At 39.4% G+C, this 19,536-nt stretch overlaps 1 protein-coding gene across 2 annotated transcripts in view; it reads right to left on the bottom strand.

Moving 5' to 3' along the window:
- The window catches only part of MMS22L (MMS22 like, DNA repair protein), a 73,919-nt gene that overhangs the window by 44,254 nt on the left and 10,129 nt on the right, over window positions 1-19,536 (bottom strand). For both annotated transcript variants that reach the window (XM_082216611.1, XM_082216612.1), the window contains exons 4-14: window positions 19,372-19,424; window positions 18,057-18,144; window positions 17,798-17,972; window positions 16,916-17,009; window positions 15,059-15,189; window positions 12,750-12,863; window positions 12,094-12,273; window positions 9,336-9,398; window positions 5,244-5,363; window positions 4,363-4,589; window positions 2,013-2,522 (exon numbers count right to left, since the gene is read on the bottom strand). In XM_082216611.1, coding sequence (XP_082072737.1) covers window positions 2,013-2,522; window positions 4,363-4,589; window positions 5,244-5,363; window positions 9,336-9,398; window positions 12,094-12,273; window positions 12,750-12,863; window positions 15,059-15,189; window positions 16,916-17,009; window positions 17,798-17,972; window positions 18,057-18,144; window positions 19,372-19,424 — 1,755 coding nt within the window. The remainder of the gene's footprint in view (window positions 1-2,012; window positions 2,523-4,362; window positions 4,590-5,243; window positions 5,364-9,335; window positions 9,399-12,093; window positions 12,274-12,749; window positions 12,864-15,058; window positions 15,190-16,915; window positions 17,010-17,797; window positions 17,973-18,056; window positions 18,145-19,371; window positions 19,425-19,536) is intronic.

Raw genomic sequence — 19,536 nt, 5'->3', positions numbered from 1 at the left:
ATAAATCACCTACCCTTTGTCAAACACTTTATCTTTGTTCAAAGACAGCCTGGAAAAAAAAATAATCAGTTGTCCTTGGATTTACAAGCTAGTGACAGCAGAAGTCAAACTATCCAGACAGTAACAAAGTACTTAAGGTAAACATGCAGGTCAGTTTCTTCCCACTGTTCATAATGCATATTTTCTAGCGCTCCTCCCCCACAAATCCTCAGATTTCTACAGTGACCAATCAATAACTGCCTCATTAGGGCTTGTGGCAGGACGGCAAGGGAAGATGTCTTCTGACCTCCCCAAGGCAGCTTTCCCCCCTTCAAATTGAAGAGCTGCCTCCAATGTGAATTAGTGGACAGAAATATGTTTATTGCGGAAAGGACAGTTTGGAGGTTGTAAACTGTATCAATAAATCAAGGCAAAACTGATTAGTGATGAGACACTATCCTTCCAATTTTTACTAGTCACCATGCCATTCTCCTGTTTTATGTCGTTTTTATCTAAGCAGGAATTTTGGGGCTACGTGAAATATTGCAAAAGCTCTACAAACAGGTATGTGTAATATATAAAAAGTGTGTGTGTATGTGTGTGTGTGCGCGCACGCACGCGCCAGATCTACAACAGAAATGATGAATATACAATTGCGTATAAGTTCAGAAGCAAATGAGAATGCCAAAAGCTTACAACATTTCAATAAGCCAGGAATAGCCAATGTGTTGCCCTCCAGTTGTTGCTGGAATCAAATTCCCACCAGTCCCGGTCAGCATAGCCAATGGCTAGGGGTGCTAGGAGCGGCATTCCAGCAACATCTGGAGGGCAACACATTTATTAGCTCAGCATTAAAGCACCGTGTTCCTTCCCACCCTTGCCTCTGTAAGCACGCAATTGTCAAACCTCTTCTATTATTTTCAAGCTCGTGGGAAATCCCACGAGCCAAGCAGCTTGCCCAGCTTGCAGAAGGCAGGAGAGCAATTTGACCTGCTTCCTGCACAAGACAGTGGAGGCAATAGTTATTGTTACTGCTCAAAAGAGACAGAAGAGCTGCTTCACCAATCCAGTCGGCTAGCATGCCAGTGAAGCAGAGTGCTCTGCCCCACTTCACCATTCCAGTCAGCTTCCATATTGATCAGAAAGGAAGTGAAGCCACTTCTTCCATGGCCGGTATGCAAGCCTATAGGATAGCAAAGCAGAGCTTTGTCCCTGCTTTGCAACCCCGATGAAATACAAGGCTGCTGTACTCGTTCGTACATATCGTTCATTTACTGACTTGCCATACAAGTGAGATTCAAATCCATTAAAAAGCAATACGATGCTGTCTATCTGTGAACAGTGACTGTCAAGGGTAAGCAATATGGTTTTCTCCAGTTATTGCTGGACCAAAGTTCCTATCATCCCTGACTACTGACCATACTATGTGGGGCAGAACAGCTACCGCTGACGCAAGTCATCACTTAATACTGCCATCAAGAAGTGATCAACATGTGTTCATCAGCCCTTAACATCTCTTGCATTCTTCCATTTAAATTCTCAAAACACACCAAGGTGAATGCAATACTCTCATTCCATATCGTGGCCAGATACTTGAAACACTATTGTTGTGTAGTCCAAGTCAGGCCTCAAACAGGAGACTTATCACACTGGTAGACTGTTTTCAGTTTTGTGGCTTACACCTTTTAGAGTTTGAGTTAGCCTCTATGTTTCTTTGGATGAATATGGTAAGTTTGTACCAAAATGGATCCAACATCTTCATCACGCTAATTCATAATTTAAAGAATCCATGCCTTCTGCTTACATGCCTTACCCCTCTGATTAATTTAAGTTATAATAAATTTATCATTTCTGTTCTTTGCCACCCAAAACTTTTATGCTGCAAAGTAGGATAAAATTATTTAAAATGAATCAATTATAAATTACATGTATTACACTGTAGGTGTATGAAAGTCAATGTGCGAGAAATCTGATAAAAGAAGTTTGAAGCAGAAAAAAACCTTCAGAAGATATGAATTAAAAAAACCTCTTACCTCAGTCTGAACAGAACATCTTGCAAGAAACTAAACACTCTTGCAAGTTCAGCTCCTCGGCAACCAGGCAGCAGCATACTAAAGCCATCATTCAGGAGCTTTTCTTCAGAAAGGTGCAAGTGGCAGCTGGTCTCAAAAACTTCTTGGACGCCATCAACGTAAGTGGAAAGCAGCACCCAGAGGTTTTGTTTCTGCAAGGGGTCATTTCTGGCAACTAAAAATTCCTTTGCCTTTTTGTGGAAGTCATTCGAGACTTCCTCAGCTAGCACACTGATATCCATGTTCCTTTCAACATACGTTAAGATGAAGGCAAAGTAGCCCTTCCAGATCAAAGCTCTCAGAGAAAGGCTCGTAGAAACTGGACTAAGGAAATGCAGAAGTTCCATCACGCGGCTGGCAACGTCCTCTGTCTCTGCTATAGCTGCCAGCACGAGGAAAAGATGGAAAAAGTTCTGCAGGCCCACCTCTGTCAGTTCTCTCATTCTTTTCTGGTGGAATTTGGAATAAATCCTGCAAAAGAAGCACAAAGACACTTTCCTTAAAACCTTTTTTTGTATTTTGCCTTTGCTTCAATAAGCTCCATTAACCTGCCTTCCAAAGAACTGCCGTAATGGTAAATGACCTTGCTGAATTTCTTTCTGCTCAAGGTGAGTTGTGGGCCTATCCTTAACCACCAGTTGTCTGGAACCAGAGTACTCCAGATGAAAAAACTGGGAAGTCGACTGTGCTAACATGAACTGCAAACACCTCAAGAAGAATGGATTCAACAATATTTTCTGCCAGCTGTTCTAGCCATCTCTCATCTAGTATCACAGAGACTACTGGTATTCAGAGGACAAATGCAGTGGTACCTCAGGTTACAAACACTTTGGGTTACAGACTCCGCTAATCCAGAAGTAGTACCTTGGGTTAAGAACTTTACCTCAGGATGAGAACAGAAATCTCACACCAGCGGCCCAGCGGCAGCAGGAGGCTCCATTAGCTAAAGTGGTACCTCAAGTTAAGAACTGTTTCAGGTTAAGAACAGGCCTCCGGAACAAATTCAGTACGTAACCAGAGGTACCACTGTAGCTCAAAGACCAGAACAGGGCAGCTAGGTCTCAATACGACAGTGCAGAAGAGCTTCCCACTGTAAATAATGATTGTACATGTTGCAATGCACCACCACTAGATATGGAGCTGAATTAGTTCTAAATGGGTCTACTCTGTATTACTTAAGACACTCTTATGCACCAGATGTTGTGGGGCTCTCTTCAGCCCAAATCAGAACACCCATTGGTAAAGAATGACAGGAGTTGCTGTCAAAAACACCTGAAGGCTCATTTAGATTTGACAGTATAGGAGGTTTTTGTCCAGGCATACTGAAAGAGTGAGAAGAACTCTACTGCAGGGGTGGAGCGCAGGATCCAGCTAGTGACTGACGGCTCTTGCTGTGATGGCTATGCTCCTCCTCCACTCAGGTGGAGTGCCTCTGAAGATCAGTTACTGAGAATCAAAAGGGAGGAGAGTGTGATTGCACTCAGGTCCTGCTTGGAGGCTTCCCATAGGCATCTGGTTGGCCACTGTGAGAGGAGGAGGATGGACTAGATGGGCCATTGGTCCGATCCAGCAGGGCTCATCTTAAGTCATTTCCTCACCCATCATCCTTTTATCCAAAAAATGTCCAGATGTAATAAAAAAACGACAATACATTTATAAGCTTCATGTAAGTTTTAATTGGCGTTAGTCTAATTTATTTTGGTTTTAGGGACGCGGGTGGCGCGGTGGGTTAAACCACAGTGCCTGGGACTTGCCGATCGTAAGGTCGGCAGTACGAATCCCCGCAACGGGGTGAGCTCCCGTTGCTCGGTCCCTGCTCCTGCCAACCTAGCAGTTCGAAAGCACGTCAAAGTGCAAGTAGATAAATAGGTACCACTCCGGCGGGAAGGTAAACAGCGTTTCCGTGCGCTGCTCTGGATCGCCCAAAGTCGCTTAGTCATGCTGGCCACATGACCTGGAAGCTGTATGCCAGCTCCCTCGGCCAATAGAGCGAGATGAGCACCGCAACCCCAGAGTCGGTCACGATTGGACCTTTACCTGTTTGGGGTTTAAATTTCTGTATATTTTCGATTATTGTTGTATTTTTTAAATGGTAACTTCATTGTTTTTGTAAACAGCTTCAAGGTCCTCCCCCCCCCAATAATCAAATTTTTAAAAATAATTTTTATGAAATAATAATTTAAAAAATGAATACGGGAATATTTCAGAATTCATGAATACTGACACTACAGACGTACACCTTCTTAGATAAAACTAATTTAGTCAATCACTGAAAGTATCAACATGTGGAAAACTACAAAAGCCACTGTACCTTCCTTTGATCTGCTTCCAGGGATGAGTGCCATTGGTCTTCACTACCTTCTTCATTACTTGTACCAAAATGTGAAGAAAAAATTGGTAACTATTGCTGGTGGTATACATGTCAGGAGTATGTATGTCGCCACAACATCTCTTCACCGACTCATACATCGTCATGGGTGTTTTACTAATATTTGCAAGACCTTTGAGACCAAACCAAGGAATAGTAAAGTGACTGTTCTGAAAGACAGAAAGAAAATACAGTATATTGAAGCTATAGCTGAGCTATGCCCTTCCTTGGCACAAGGCTTTATTGCCATCACTGCACAAGACTGCTCCATTCCAGGCTCTTCTATCACCATGTGGAAATGGCAGCTGAAACTAAAAGGTCCAGTGACTGCAGACACAAAGGAGGACACACTATAGAATGAAAAGGGGCTAAGGGAAGGCTGCTTCCCAGCCTGCAAGAACACTTAAAAGGGAAAGAATTGCTTGGTTGTATCTATTTGGTTAGAGGATCACAACTGATGGGATCCCATTTCCCCCTTCCTTCCTGGAGGAATTCTGCAAACAACTGTGGAAGCAGAGGCAAAGGGGAAGAACAATCTAGCCTCACGTCAGAGAATGATTGCCAGATAGGAGGGTGTAGCTCTCTTTTCCCCTCCACATCTTTCCCCCTCCCTTAAAAAAAATATGTAGATATTGGGAAGCTACTCAGACCCTTTTGAAAGAAGTAGGATGGAAACTGTAAATGAATGAAACTGTAGAGGGATTTTTTTTGGCAGGGGGAATGAGGCCATAAGCATTTCCACTGCTAAGCAGACTTGACTAGATAACAACTTTCTCAAGGTGACGGGTGCCCACTTACAGCTTTCTTGGACGTTATTTACTAACCAGATTCTTGCTATAATGTTCCCAGAGTATGGTGATGGCTGAGAGGTTCATATCCCAGATACGACTTAATGTCAAACAGCACTGAAGATGCGTTCGTAACTGTTCCTCTAATATTCCAGTCTAGCAAACAAAGACATTCAAATGCAATTTTGTTTTATTTAGCAAGCTTCTTCTTCTTTTAATAGTAAAAACAACCTTGGTCACAATCAAATATAAAGCCCTCGGATTCTGAGAATATCCCCCTCCCCTCCCCAAATGTTATTTCTAGTTTAGAAGCAAGCCAATCCATTAATATGAGCAGTGATCTAGAAAATAAAATCTGACAAGTACCAGCATTGTCATCTACTGAAACTCTACCTACATTTTTATGCATTAGAACCATATAGCTATAAAGCCAGGGGCTATGAAAGATAATTTGGAGCGTAATTCCCAGATAAGGAGGCCACCTCTAGGTAAATTCCAAACAGAAGTTTATATACTGAATTGTGTCAAGACCACTTTCTAATGGCTAAGACCCACTGGACACAATAGAAAAACGCTTGTTCTAAGAACATTCTGGCCTATGAATAGCAGACTGATCCTGGCCCATTCAGCTTGCAAAGATTCTGTTGAGATAATATTGGTAATTAGCACTTTGTGACATGTGGCGTTTATGCATATGCCCATGTGGGCCAGGAATGTAACATCTTGAAGCCTGGAGAATTAAATCTAATTTTCTATAAACTATATTGGAATGGGCCAATCTGCATTCATTTCTGAGGTCAAGACTGCATGGTGCTACCGCAGAATTATCCTTGTTTCACCCCTCAACTGTGTTCAGATTACAGCCACTTTCTAAGACAAACAAGCGAGAACTGACTCAGATCAGTGTAGTCCCACCCATTATCCACTTGCATATTTCTCCCCGGATTCCATTCCTTGATGTGACATTATAATGAAGAGGAACCATGGGAGCCGCCTTTTATATAGCCCTATGGTGAGAACGAACTCAATATACCTAGGCCTAATTGATTGAAAAATACAAATCATGCATTCTAAATCAATAAGCAACGATGTTATCTTTTTAGAAAAAAATCCTTGCCCAAAGACTGTACAGTCATACCTCTGCTTACGTATCCCTCTGGATAAGTAAACTTTGGGTTGCGAACACAGCAAACCTGGAAGTGTATACTTCTGGGTTTCGCCGTGCGCGCATGCGCAGAAGCACTCAATCGTGCCGCGTGAATGCGTAGAAGGGTGCCTCCAGTCACAAACTTTTCAGGATGCGGCCAGGCCTCCGGAATGGATCCCATTCGTAACTGGAGGTACCACAGTAATAATTTCAGTTACTCAGAATTTCAGTTACTACGACCTACAGTGGCTTTGTGAGATGAGTCAGCATCCTACTGAGCCCCACACATTTTCCTTTTGGAAGGGAATGGTGGATAGGTTTTGCTCACATCTACATCTGACTGGTCAGCAGTCTGCAAGGAATCCACATACTAAAGTCACAATATCTAGTGACAAGGAAAAGGTAGATGAGGAAACTCTCTTCTCTGATGCTCAGCCTGCTTCACTGCATGCTATATGACATTTATTACATTTGTATCCTACCTTTCTCATGGTGCTCATGGTCATGTATATTCCCCTATTTTATTCTCACAACAAGCCTATGAGGTTGGTTAGGCTGGGAGTCTGTGACTGGCCCAAGGTCACCCAATGGGCTTTGTGGCTAAGCAGGATTTGAACCCTGAGCTCCAGGTACTAGGTCCAACAATCTAACCATTATTCCATGCTGGCTCTTACATGATTTGTAATTTGCCCCCTCAATAAGTCTAGCTCAATCAAAGTTTAATTTCACGGAGCATATATTCAGATTTCTGTAGCAGATCTGCATCATCTTGGACTGGGCTGAAGTGTTCCCTAAACATTTATAGTACCTGCATCCAAGTTAGCCGCTTGGCTAAAAAATATGATAGAAAGGACTTGCAGCCTGGAAGGAATGTCAGCTAGATCTACCCAAAATGCAACTTATGTGCTTCAAAATCATAGAAAACTACATGTTACTGTGGAAGCAAATGTGATTTAAAGATTTCATGTGCTATCCATCTACACCACGATTTGGTAACTGTATGCCTTTTCCAAACCATACCTGCAACACACACAAAAAGCAGATTGCAGGGAGCTATAATTAGCTATGGCTTCCTTACAACTCCTGAATCGAGGAAAGGTGTGCACTTTATGGGATAGTAGGTACATGCTAAGTTTTTAAAATATAAATTTTGGACTTCCTTTTAGTTTTTAGTTTTCACAGGACATATTGGTAAACATTATTAATTATTCCAAGATAAAACAAGAACAAATAGTTTTGGATAACCTGGAGCTCTTCTTTATTATCCATCACATGATAAATCATTTGATTGCATAGCTAAGCCAGAGGTGGAAAACAGCTTTCTCAAAAACAGTCTTGTAAAGGATCTAATTTCTACAAAACACTTCCCATAACTCCAGCAGCCAGATACGCCCTACATTGTTCTTATAACAAACACTCTGTTTAGCCTTAAAAACAAATTATAATAGCAGCATTTTTTTAAAAAAACAACAACAACCCCAACAATTATTGCAAGTGCAGTAATAAATGGCTAAATCGTCTAAAACCTATTCTCTCTCTTTATATGAAATATATAATTTTAATATAATATATATAATTACAGCAGCTTGCAGAGTAATAGTAAAGCTGTAGTCCTATAAACATTTAAAATGTAGTGAGTCCAACTGAATTCAATGGGGTTTACCTTTGTGTAGACATGCACTGTAAAAAAATCTAGATGATATACTAAAATTATGCTAATGCAGTATCATAACATGCTTACATTTTGGCTCTGTCAAGACAATATAATAAACCATGGAAATGAGCCCACAAAGCCTTTGGGCTCACATATTCCCCCCTCCAGAAGAGCAGCTACAGAGAGCAGTTGCAAGCTATCACTGTGTTGTTGTTTTTTTAAATTAAATGTGACCACTTGAAGCCATCAGACTACATCTAATTTTAAACATGTCTTATTTGAAACAAGTCAGCTTTAAACCACAAATTATGAATTAGGTGTGTTTTAAACAAACCATAGGTGAGATTAACCACAGTTTAGTGTTTGGATGGAACCCTAAACTGTGGTTGATTGAAAGTTTTTGATCTCTTCACTGCTGTGCCAGAAGTAGAGGGGAAGAAAGAGGGAGAGAACATGGAAGTTCAAGGCTCACTCCCATCACAAAACACCATCGTAGTGTTAAATGTAGCTCTTGACTAGACAAAGCCAAAAGAAAAGCCGTTACTTGGCCTCCAGTGCTCTGCTACATATCTTTATAGGACACCCAGTAAATTTTATGTGACACCTCATAAATGCAATAAATATACAAACAAATTAAAGAAATTCTTGTAATAGCTGATGTTACATAAATTACAATTTGTGCCACGCAACCTAAAAACACATTTTACAGAGAACGTGTTAACATGTACAGCATATTTAAAAGCACTCTAAAAAGGAGGTCAGTTTTGACCTCTGGGCCACAAAGTACTGCATTAACAGCTCTGTAGAAAGAAAAATGATAAGGTATGAAGTGAGTGCTCAGAAGCTACAACCTTATCAGTAAGAGTTTGATTCAAGCCTGTAAGACAAATTGCTCAGCAAGGCAAGTCACCTTCCTGCTGTGATGAGGATATAGCTGAATTTTCAATGCAATAGACTATCTCTCCCATCACGTCTCTCAACCTGATACCCTCAGATTCAGCATAGAGCTTACATTTTCTAAGCATCCTGTTCTTATTCGGAATACATCTTGTCAAAGGGACCAAGTAATACGTCCACGATAATTATCTCTCCCCAGCCCCCCCACCCTATCTGACAATTTATCTTCAAAACACAAGCACTCAGGAGTATGACCACTAACAAGAAGGAAACTACACAGCAGCCTAGCTCACACAGATCATCAAGGTTGTTCGTACTCCTGAGTTAAAGAAACCAGATTTCTGAAAGCAATGTGGTGAATAAAATCATTTTCACATTCTGTCCCCAAATCAGCCCAATCAAACTTGCCTGTGATTCTTAACATACTTACTTGACTATTGATGGACTGCTTCAATAGATCTTCCACAAAGGACCAGTTAGAGTCTATTGGTTTCTGAATAAAAAACCATATTGAATGATAAATATCTGGTTTTGGCAAGCAAATACTAAGTGAGCTATGCATAGCAAGCTAAGTGATATTTACCTTCTTTTAATTATTGCTACAAATGGGCATGTAGAACACTTATTTTTCTCCACTAAGTTTGATTAATAGGCAAAACATTTATTGTCTTCACAGAGAACAAATATATTTTACGGTAGTATGGATAGGCCAGAAAAAGTACTCATTACACATAGCAAAATTACCTGTTTTTCTTAGAAGTACACTGCAGTTTTTTACTCTTAATTTTTAAAATCCAGAATACATGCCTACTGCACTACCTCTGAAGTATCAAGAGCAGGGCTGCATTTAGGTTTGATGAGGCCCTAAGCTACTGAAGGTAATAGGGTCCTTTATATGTCCAGCTGTCCTTTGTCAACAACAAATTGTCCCTTTTTATGTTGAATATATGCTAAATGGTAATTTATGGACCTAATAGGTACCTAAAGCCATTTGCACATAACAAATAGGAGTCTACACAACACAAAACACTGTTGCTGTATGTAGGTTTTATTTTATTTGTTTTTTATCTTATATTTTGGAAATGTACATCCAGTTTTTCCCCCCTTTAAATTTTTTAGGGGCCCCCAAGAGAGTGGGGCCCTAAGCTATAGCTTGTTTAGCTTATACGTAAATCTGGCACTGACAAGAGCAGCTGAAACTTGTTAATGTGCATCGTAGCTATCAAATCTATCTTTCTACAACACCACAACCAACATACGAAATTTGGTTCCATTAGTTAGTTCTAGCCATCCTTAAGCACAAGTAATTTCATGGGAGTGGGTAACATTGTTACAAGACTTCCCCTGTTTAATGTATATAGTGATACCTCGGTTTAAGAACAGCCCAGTTTAAGAACTATTCGCTTTACAAACTCCGCAAAACCGGAAATAGTGTCCCGGTTTGTGAACTTTACCTCAGTCTAAGAATGGAATCAGAATGGTTGAAGGGCACAGGCGACGGGAGGCCTCATTAGGGAAAGGGCACCTCGGTTTAAGAATCATTTTGGTTTAAGAACAGACTTCCGGAACGGATTAAGTTCGTAAACCAAGGTACCACTGTAATAAGCTGTAATGGTCTACAAAGAGTGAAGAAAAGTTTTCCTGCACCTGAATCAAGGACAATGAAGCAGTTCACAAGTTCTTTATTAAACAATTCTGAGCCAATAGACCAAAGACATATTGAAAATTATTGTCACCAGTTTGCCATATCCCACTTTCAGCTTGCTGATTTTGATAAAAGAAGCCTTGCCTTTTGAAACAAACAAAAAAAGTATGCAAGCAATTCCAGAACACCCCACTCTCACTCTCACACTACATACCAGCATTGCAGTCTAAGAAAAAGATTTATACTATTATTTGTGCAAAAAGGCACATGTATGGTCTGGAGCCAGGGGCTTGGAAGATCATTTTGTATTCTTCTGTCATGTTTAGTAAAAGAATCATAACTTGGACTACAACTTTTAAGTATATGGGTAGTATTTCTTTTTAACAATGTCAGGAGAAAACTAGTTTCTTCTTCTGGCTCACCTGTTGAGCTGCTAAGCTGCTCAGCTGGAAACCACTCTTTGCATATCTTACAAAGTAGTCATTTTAGACAATTCAAAGGCAAGAATGTTTAGCTTGAAGTCATTCTGACTCTATTTCAATAGCCCAGAGCAGCGTTAAAATTGACCCCTGCAATGTTCAAAAGTGGTAATATTACTATTCTATTTGGTTTTAAACATTTATGAATGTAGCCTTTAAGGATACGATAATGTGGACTATTTTGTAGCTGAGGAAAGATACATATGATCTATATGTTCTCTTCTTTAAGTTTTAAAAAAGGCTTCATACTTTCTTATTGACAGAGAAACTTTCCTATTTAAATTCCATCTCTTCCAGCTCGCCACTAGTACCATACTGCATATCTTCTCCCAGAGCTACAGGAATCTAATTTATAAAACCTTACACTCCACCTTCCTAAAAAAAATAAAAGAAAACCCACCTTGAACCAACCAGCTGTTTTCTATGAAAGTATCTCAGATTTCAAAATGTGCCCACCTGGCCCCAAAAGGTTGGTTTACTGTCAAGGTCTAGGGTTAGGAGACAGAAGTTGGAGAGCTGGGAACTTTTTTCAGAATAATCAGTAAACAGCCCAAATTTTGGCAGCAGCTCAGTGATTGATTTATTTTTCTAAGCTGAAAGCTGGCCCAGTCTCCTCAGTTCAATGATATGTTTATCACATGCCAGGCACACCCTCATGTTAGAATAGGTGTAGGAGATAAGTTACAGCTTCAAGAGAAGGCATGGAGGTAAAGAAAAAAACAAACATTTTTAATTCAATCCTGTGTAGATTGGAAATACTGTGGGACTATTTTATCAGTTCCATATTAGACTTAGTATTTGTAAGGATCCTGAGCACTAAATAATGTCATGAGAGACTGGGTAAAAAAACCAAACTTGTAGGTAGGTGGGGATTGGGAGAGAGGAATCCTGATTCTTCTTTTTTTTTTTTTTACCCTATCACAAAAGAGAGTATCTTTTTAAGGTATAAACTCACTATGCAAACATTATCAGCATGTGTGCCAAAAATCTATCTATGGCACAAGGCCTAAGTAAACATTTAAAAATCTATGAGAGGATTTAGAAAGCAGTAAAAACAAACCAACCTTTTCATCTACATTCCCATTGCGGTCAACATGGTGAAGTAATGCCAAGTGAGTTATAAGCCACCAACAAAAAGTCAGGGAGTCCTTGCATGGAATTGGTTTGAAGGCAGACACTGCTTCTGTATCCCTCTTTTTTTCAAATACATCCTTTAGAATGTTATTCAAACAGCTCCAAAAAGACTGCAATGAAAAGAAAGCCACTCAGCTTTTTTAAAAAAAGAAGTTCAATTTTATAATGTAGTGCACACACATACCAGTCACCCTATCCATCTCTTGTAATAATTTTTCTGTTGCTGCTTTCCTTTACCAGCTTGTAGACAACCGTGGGTAGATCACTTGCTGCGCTTCTCAAAGTGATCCTTTTAAACCAGGCATGGGGAACCACTGCCCCAGGATCCTGATTAGACCTGGCACAAGTACCAATTTGCCCTGTAAGGCAGTTTGGCCCAAACCATGCCCACCTGCCCCACATTCTGCCTCTAAAGGAACACAGACCCCTTTACAGATTATCAGAGAATGGAACCAAGTGTAAAAGAATGCTTACAGTACATAAAATAGTTTGGGACATTTGTTCATCCATCTACGAATATCTGAAGGTTTCAAATGCAATTGTTTTCATAGAGTATTACCCATGCTAGTCATGCAACGAGTCTTACCTCTGTAAGGGATCCTTTATTTCTGTGATTGAGCAGATGAATAAGCATAATCCACAATTCTTTTACACATGTGCAAGGGTAGTGGTGACTAGTTAGAGCTTCAGAGGGCCTTACCTGCGATGAACAAACAACTTCCTCAGAGCAAATAGTGGAATTTAACATATGAACACTTTTAGAAATATTCACTGCAGGAAATAGCTAAGATATTGTCATTAAAACACCGTATTTTTCCATGTATAACACGATCCCATGTATTTTTGGGGACTCAAATTTAAGAAAATTGGAGATGGCCCAGAGCTGTTGAGCTTTTTTGGGGGGGAGGACTGTCCATATTTGCGGAGCTTTTGTGGGGGGGGGGATGCAGAAAATCACTAACCTAACTGACAAACGCTGACAATCACTCACGTTGCTGAAGCCAATAAGCGTCTGCCCGCTCAACAACAGCAGCCGGCAATCGCACGCCCAATTGCCACAGCGGCAGCCAATCTAAATCTGCCCTTGCCGCGGCAACCAACCACCCACCCAATTACCGCAGCAGCAGCCAATCCAAAGCAGCCCTTGCCCCAGTCACCAATCACCCACCAAATCACCACTGACAAGCTCGCGGGTGCAACCAATCACCTGTCCCCCCTATGAACTATCTGTGTACAAGAAGACCCCCGTTTTTTAACATTATTTTAGAGTAAAAAAACCTCGTCTTATACATGGAAAAGTAGGGTAACTCTAAATGTGAAAGGATTAAATAAGCCAGAAAGTGGAACATACTTTGACTATTGAGGGTTGTTGTTTTTTTAAAGAGGAAGTTAATATTTTTAAAAGGGTCTGTGATAAAAGTTGTGTTTTCCCCTGCCACCTAGGTTTTTTTTTTTTTTTTAAAAAAAGATAAAATACTTATCTATTTCTTCCTTAAAACTCCCTAACAGATGAGAATTGGCAGCTGGGTTATAAACGGTTCATATCTCAATTCACCAACAGCAGTGGGATGCATTTATGCCTCTAACTGGACACAAGCCATATCCCACAAATAGCTGTTACTTTTTGTGAAAGGATTCATGAAGAGCTTTTTCACCTTACTAATACACTGCAAATCAAAACATACATGCTAGAAAGGAAACTCTACAGAGCATAACGCACCTTCAGAGCAAAGTGTGCTAATTTTAGATTTAAGAAGCGCTATACAAATTACCTAGAGCTCTCACATTTCCAGTGCAAACTCTGTGCTGAACAAACAGCACTGCCCTAATGAAACACATGATAGAACAAAATCACTACTTCTGTTCTGAAACAATGTACTATTTCATGAGTTGTTAGTCTGCCATCTTTAATCAAGTGGGTTTTACCTTGATCCACCAGCAGGTGGTATTGTAGCCACATACAGCAACTAGATACCACTCCCATTTATTTTCAGAATTAAAAAAAAAAAAAGTTTCACATTATTTTGCATTATATTTAGCTATATATTGCTTGCTGTTACATGCCATGCTAGACTGGCCTTTACACAATTGCAAGGGTGTCTTTTCTATTTGTTAACGTTTTCATCACCCAAGTTATTAATAAGCTTTTTGCTGTCTGGAACTTGTGAAGGTAGAAGATTGGCAAAGGAAACTCAGTGCATATTAAAAGTCTTCCAAACATAGCTTTCTTCGGATACAGTACTTAGAAATATGTTCTCATATAAGGATAAGATTGCTAAAATACAAAGTAAAATAACGACTAAATAACAACAAACTGTGTTAACAAAGGAGTGATCTTAATGGTAACATTATTTCCACTTTCTCAATTGTTATTTGGGGATGGAATGCTTAGAAATATATAAAAATAATGATAACACTAATACTTAAGAATTTAAACTGCATTGGCATACAAATATGGCAGAGAAGAAAATCTGATGAAGGGCAGTAGAAAAGCGTTTTAAAATACTTAAAAATATATATGTTTACATACAATCTGAATTAGAAGCCACGGATAGCTAAATTCTGTGATTTCAAACAGTTTCTTCAATTTTGCTGTTTTTACAACTTTGTATAATTTACAGCAGTTTTTGCTACTTATAGTCTTTAATACAGTGCTTATTTCAACTCAGGGCAAAAATACACCTCAAAATTATTTCCTCATTCAGCTGGCAAGTAGAGGTGAATAAACAGTTCCTAACCAAGAGTCTTTAAATGATATAGTCCTTTAATACAAGCTAAAATATAAGGATTTGATGAAAAGCTAAATTCAGATAGGAAACTCCTTTTACTGTCTAGCTTTAAAGAGCCAGCTATGCAACACTCGTACAACATTACAAAATAAGATGATCATTATACCTTTGTATACCTGTTAGCTGCCAAACTTATCAGATCATAGAAGAGGTTTCCACAATGTTCTTCAAACAAACTGATATTGGTTAAATTTTCACCTGTTAAATTTGAGAACCTGTGAGCATATACTGTTTGCCCTAGAAAATAAAAAAGGAAATGAAGGAAATTTATGCTTTGATATTGACTTTATGAATACAGACATAGACATGCATACATACTTTCACTTTATTTGAGCAAAGAAAAGCAAGTCATCCTTTTTTTATGTTCTTTTAAAGAAAACGTTAACGGGGGGGGGGGGGATTACCCCAAATTTGTCCTTAGTTTTCTGACATTGTGTTTTGCAGCAGGTAAAGGAAATTTTACAGCGTATGTTTAATTCAGCCAAAATCATAATGATATGGTTTCTCCATACTGCTCTGACAACATACAGTGGTACCTCGTGTTACGGACAGGTTCTGTACCGGAGGCCAGTCCGTAATGTGAAATGTCTGCAACTAGAAGCGCTGCGTCTGCGCAGGCGCACAGCGCAATTTGGCGCTTCTGCCCATGCGGTGAAACCCAGAAGTAACCTGTTCCAGTACTTCTGGGTTGCCGTGGGACGTAACGCAAAAAGACACAACATGAAGCGGACGCAACATGAGGTATGACTGTATACAGCTTTTACCCCATTTGACCAGGGGTGAGTGTTAATAAAGCAGTTTTATACATTGTTGCAATGGCATGGAAGCAATTCAAGGAATAAAAGCAATGATATGTACTGCAGTACTTTGTCTGCAGTTTATTCACAAACAGAATTGAGAAATTCTACATAGTCGAAGGGCAATTTCTCCAGTTTGAGGTAGAAATACTTTCCTAGGTTAGAGCAGTTACAAACATAGGAAACTGCTTTATATTGAGCCATGTCATTGGTCAGTCTAGTTCAGCATTATCTACAACGAACATGTGAGGCATTCCAGGATGTCTCTTCCAACTCCTTTTGGGCATGCCAGATATTGAACCAAAGGCTTTCTGCATGCAAATCAGATGCTCTACCACTAAGCTATGGTCCTTCCACAAATTACAGACACTCTCCCCACCCCACTGCACAATATTTCGGAGGGCAGGACCTTCCACAGACAGAGAAATGCACTCTTTCAGCAGTAAATGGGGAGAAAATTTAGAGGCTCCCATTATAAATTGACCTGCATTTTGTACTGGAAGGGTACCAGTACACTGGAATGGAAGCCTTTTGCTTGCTGAGCATTGCTTTTGGATTTGCCTTACAACCTGCTGGTTTCTTCTCCACTTCAACTCACTCCCAACACAATGGGAGGATGTCCAAGGGACAATAAGCAAGGGCTTACTGAATATCCTGTCAATTTGCACAGGGGCCTGCTGGCTTGGCCATGTGTGTACACATGGTTGCTAGCCTTTCAAATGAATTTAAGAACACTAAAGACTAACTTTTGTTTTCAAGTAATAGATTTGGTTTAGGGTTGTACTGAAAGACTAACACATGTGTGCAAATTAAGTGAGGGGTTCTTAGCCAAAAGATGAGATTAAGAACGCCCACATGCAGAAATAGATCAGAAATTCCACTGAAATCAATAGGACAAATAATATGCTTTAATTGGTTTAAAATAAGTTGTGGATAGATATATTGTCATTTAAATTGATGTAAAAATTGAGTTTTGCTGTGAAGAGATAAATTGACTTTTTAAATGATTTTTTTAATTTAAAAAATGTGCTGATTTACTTTCCAGACTCCTATTTTCCCAATAATTTGCACATGTGCTTTTTGAACCAAAGAGTTTAACATCTCCCATAGAACCCAACACACAAATAATGCAAAAGAACAATCTGAATTGCAAAGGCAAAACCTACTTGGCATCTTTTCACCAAGAAGATGAAGAATTTCCAACAATGACCAGTGGATGTCTAGATGAAGATGCATCAGGTGACATGATGGGGAAAATAACTGTAATTAAAAGAAAACATTGCAAAAAAATATTCCCGATAACCCCAGGTTCACAGGCTCTTTCTTTCAGATGAGTGCATGATTAGCATGAAGGTCTGAAGAATATTTTAAAGAGACTTTGGTTGAACAAGCTTAAGAACATTCCTATGAATGGGAACCCTTCATTACCAGGACTATCAGGCTAACTATGCGAAGGTTTGAAAAGCAACCTCCATGTGTGTGTTTGTGGGTATACCCCTGCCCCTCCCACCCCTGGTTTTAAATGTCGCATGTTCAGGCAAAAGGCAAAATGACTTTTCCTTTTCTGGAAGTGGAGTTGCAATTTTTATAATGGGGCATGAAGTGTAACTTATTATCAAAATGTTAACACAAGACTGGATCTAACTAAGTTCTACTTAGAGTGGACTTTTAAAATATTCTACCAAAAACGTATGTGACTGAAAGCAATGATGGGCAGCTCAATCATTTCGCTGCCATATTAGCATTATCACAAGAAATATAGCCACCATGCAAATATCACCGTGGCACTACTAAACAATATTGGAATTATCTGTCCCACTAGGTGATGTAACTCAGGTGCATGTCTTAGGTTAGTGCTAATATAGTGCCATAAGCTATAACACTGCCCTGGTGGGATACACAAAATGTCCCTTTCTTGGCAATATGATAAGAGAGAACTTGCAAGAATAACTGGCCAGCAAGTTTATAATGCCTCTTTTCGAAATTATAATATGTGCCTACTAGAAATGTCTATATGCGCCAACAACAACAAAAAGTAGAGTCAAAACCTTTGCTTGTGGTGGAACAGTCAATCCTCCAAGAACACAACTAGAGAGTTCATGCAGGTGTCCAACGTGCAATGTCAAAGAATGGAGTTCCTCAACAAGTAATGAAGGGAATTGTGCTTCCTGCTTTTCAAATGGATGAAGCAACTCATCTTCTGCTTCGTGTGGCACTAGATATCTGAATGAAGATGTTAACATGTAATATCATGCAGCACCAACTATGCAAACAAAAATTAAACAGGAACCATGTCTGACAACCTACCTGAAGATGAACATTTTCACATACTGCAGGAACTGAATGCACTGCTGCCTGATGTTTTGGGCTTCCCAGTGAAGCTCTGCAGCCTGACCTGAAACCAAGGCAAAAATTAGGAATGTGTGCTTTCAGGTATGCTGCGTTGACATAACCCATTTTCCCCAAACTGGAGGGGAAACAGAGTGCAAGTTGATTATAAAAAATACAAATGAACAAACAGGAATAAATAATTTCTATCACGTCATATGGACACTCAATTTAAATAAAATTAAAGAGTTATAGACAACAACATTAACACATAAGGGGAAATAATCAGCGGCCACATGGCAACTGTTTGAAACCTTTCTGCAAAGAAGCTGTTTACATGCAGCAGCTTACTACACACATCATGCCTTTAAAAAATACCCAAGAGATCTACTGTGACATGGAAAACACTACTAGGATGGTTATGTTACTACATACTGACAGCTCACTATTTAAAGTGGCACTGATGTATACACAATGTCAGAACTGTACCTTAATGAAAGAAATTCCATACAAAAGATAGAAACGGAAGAACCTCAAAAAGCTAAAATAGAATCGGAGGAAACAAGTTGTAGTACATCTGATGCTTCAGCTTTGCTGGTCCTGATCCAACAGCTTAAATGCATGAGTAAAGATTGATCCTCCCTCAGTTATTTTTGCACTGATGGATGTGCATGGGAAACTGTAGACAAAAATCTTCCTGTGTATAGAGCAATAAATCTGTCTCATGCTTGCTCTTTATTTATTTAAAATATGTTTATCTTGCCCTTCATCATAAACAATCCCAGGACAGGGTACATCCATGTGCACGTGAATGCTTCAAAGAGCTTTAGGATTTGGCATGCACCTTTCAAAACATTTTTAAAGACCATGTTTTATGGATGCCAACTCAACATGTGCAATGTATTAGCCAACTGACGGTGTTCTTTACTTATCCATTATGCCAAAGGATGGCTACACTTTGTGTCCAAGCATTTGTCATCACTTTAATCAAGTGATCCACTACCCATGGGTGAGGACAAGGACAAAGCCAATTGTGATCCCCCCTGCCCCCGTTGGGTTATTATGGCTGTTGCAATAACAAAGTTTTTCTTTTAAAGGTTAGCAATTTTTAATAGGGCTCACTTATGAGAAATATCAAGTCAGTGCATCAAAATTGTGTATAGTTCATAAGTTTTGAATACTGGAGGAAGGGAAAGGGGAAGGTTCCATTTAAAACAAACAAACAAACAAAATATTTATTGCTAAAAATATATAGCAAGGCACAAACAACCTAGAAGCATTTAAAAAAACTTACCAAAGTCAGATAAACTTGGTGGAATGAGGTTTTCCAATTTGTGTATTTGTTGCCTATCAACAAAGAAAGCACATACAAACAAAAAAATTTTGAAATCTAAAATCAGGCTCTTTCATCAAAATCAACCAATAGCTTCTTCATTCTTGGGGGTAAATCGACTAACAG

The sequence above is a fragment of the Podarcis vaucheri genome, assembly GCF_965113315.1.
Source record: "Podarcis vaucheri genome assembly, chromosome: 3".
In the NCBI taxonomy this organism is placed as follows: domain Eukaryota; kingdom Metazoa; phylum Chordata; class Lepidosauria; order Squamata; family Lacertidae; genus Podarcis; species Podarcis vaucheri.
This window is presented reverse-complemented; position numbering and strand designations above follow the sequence as displayed.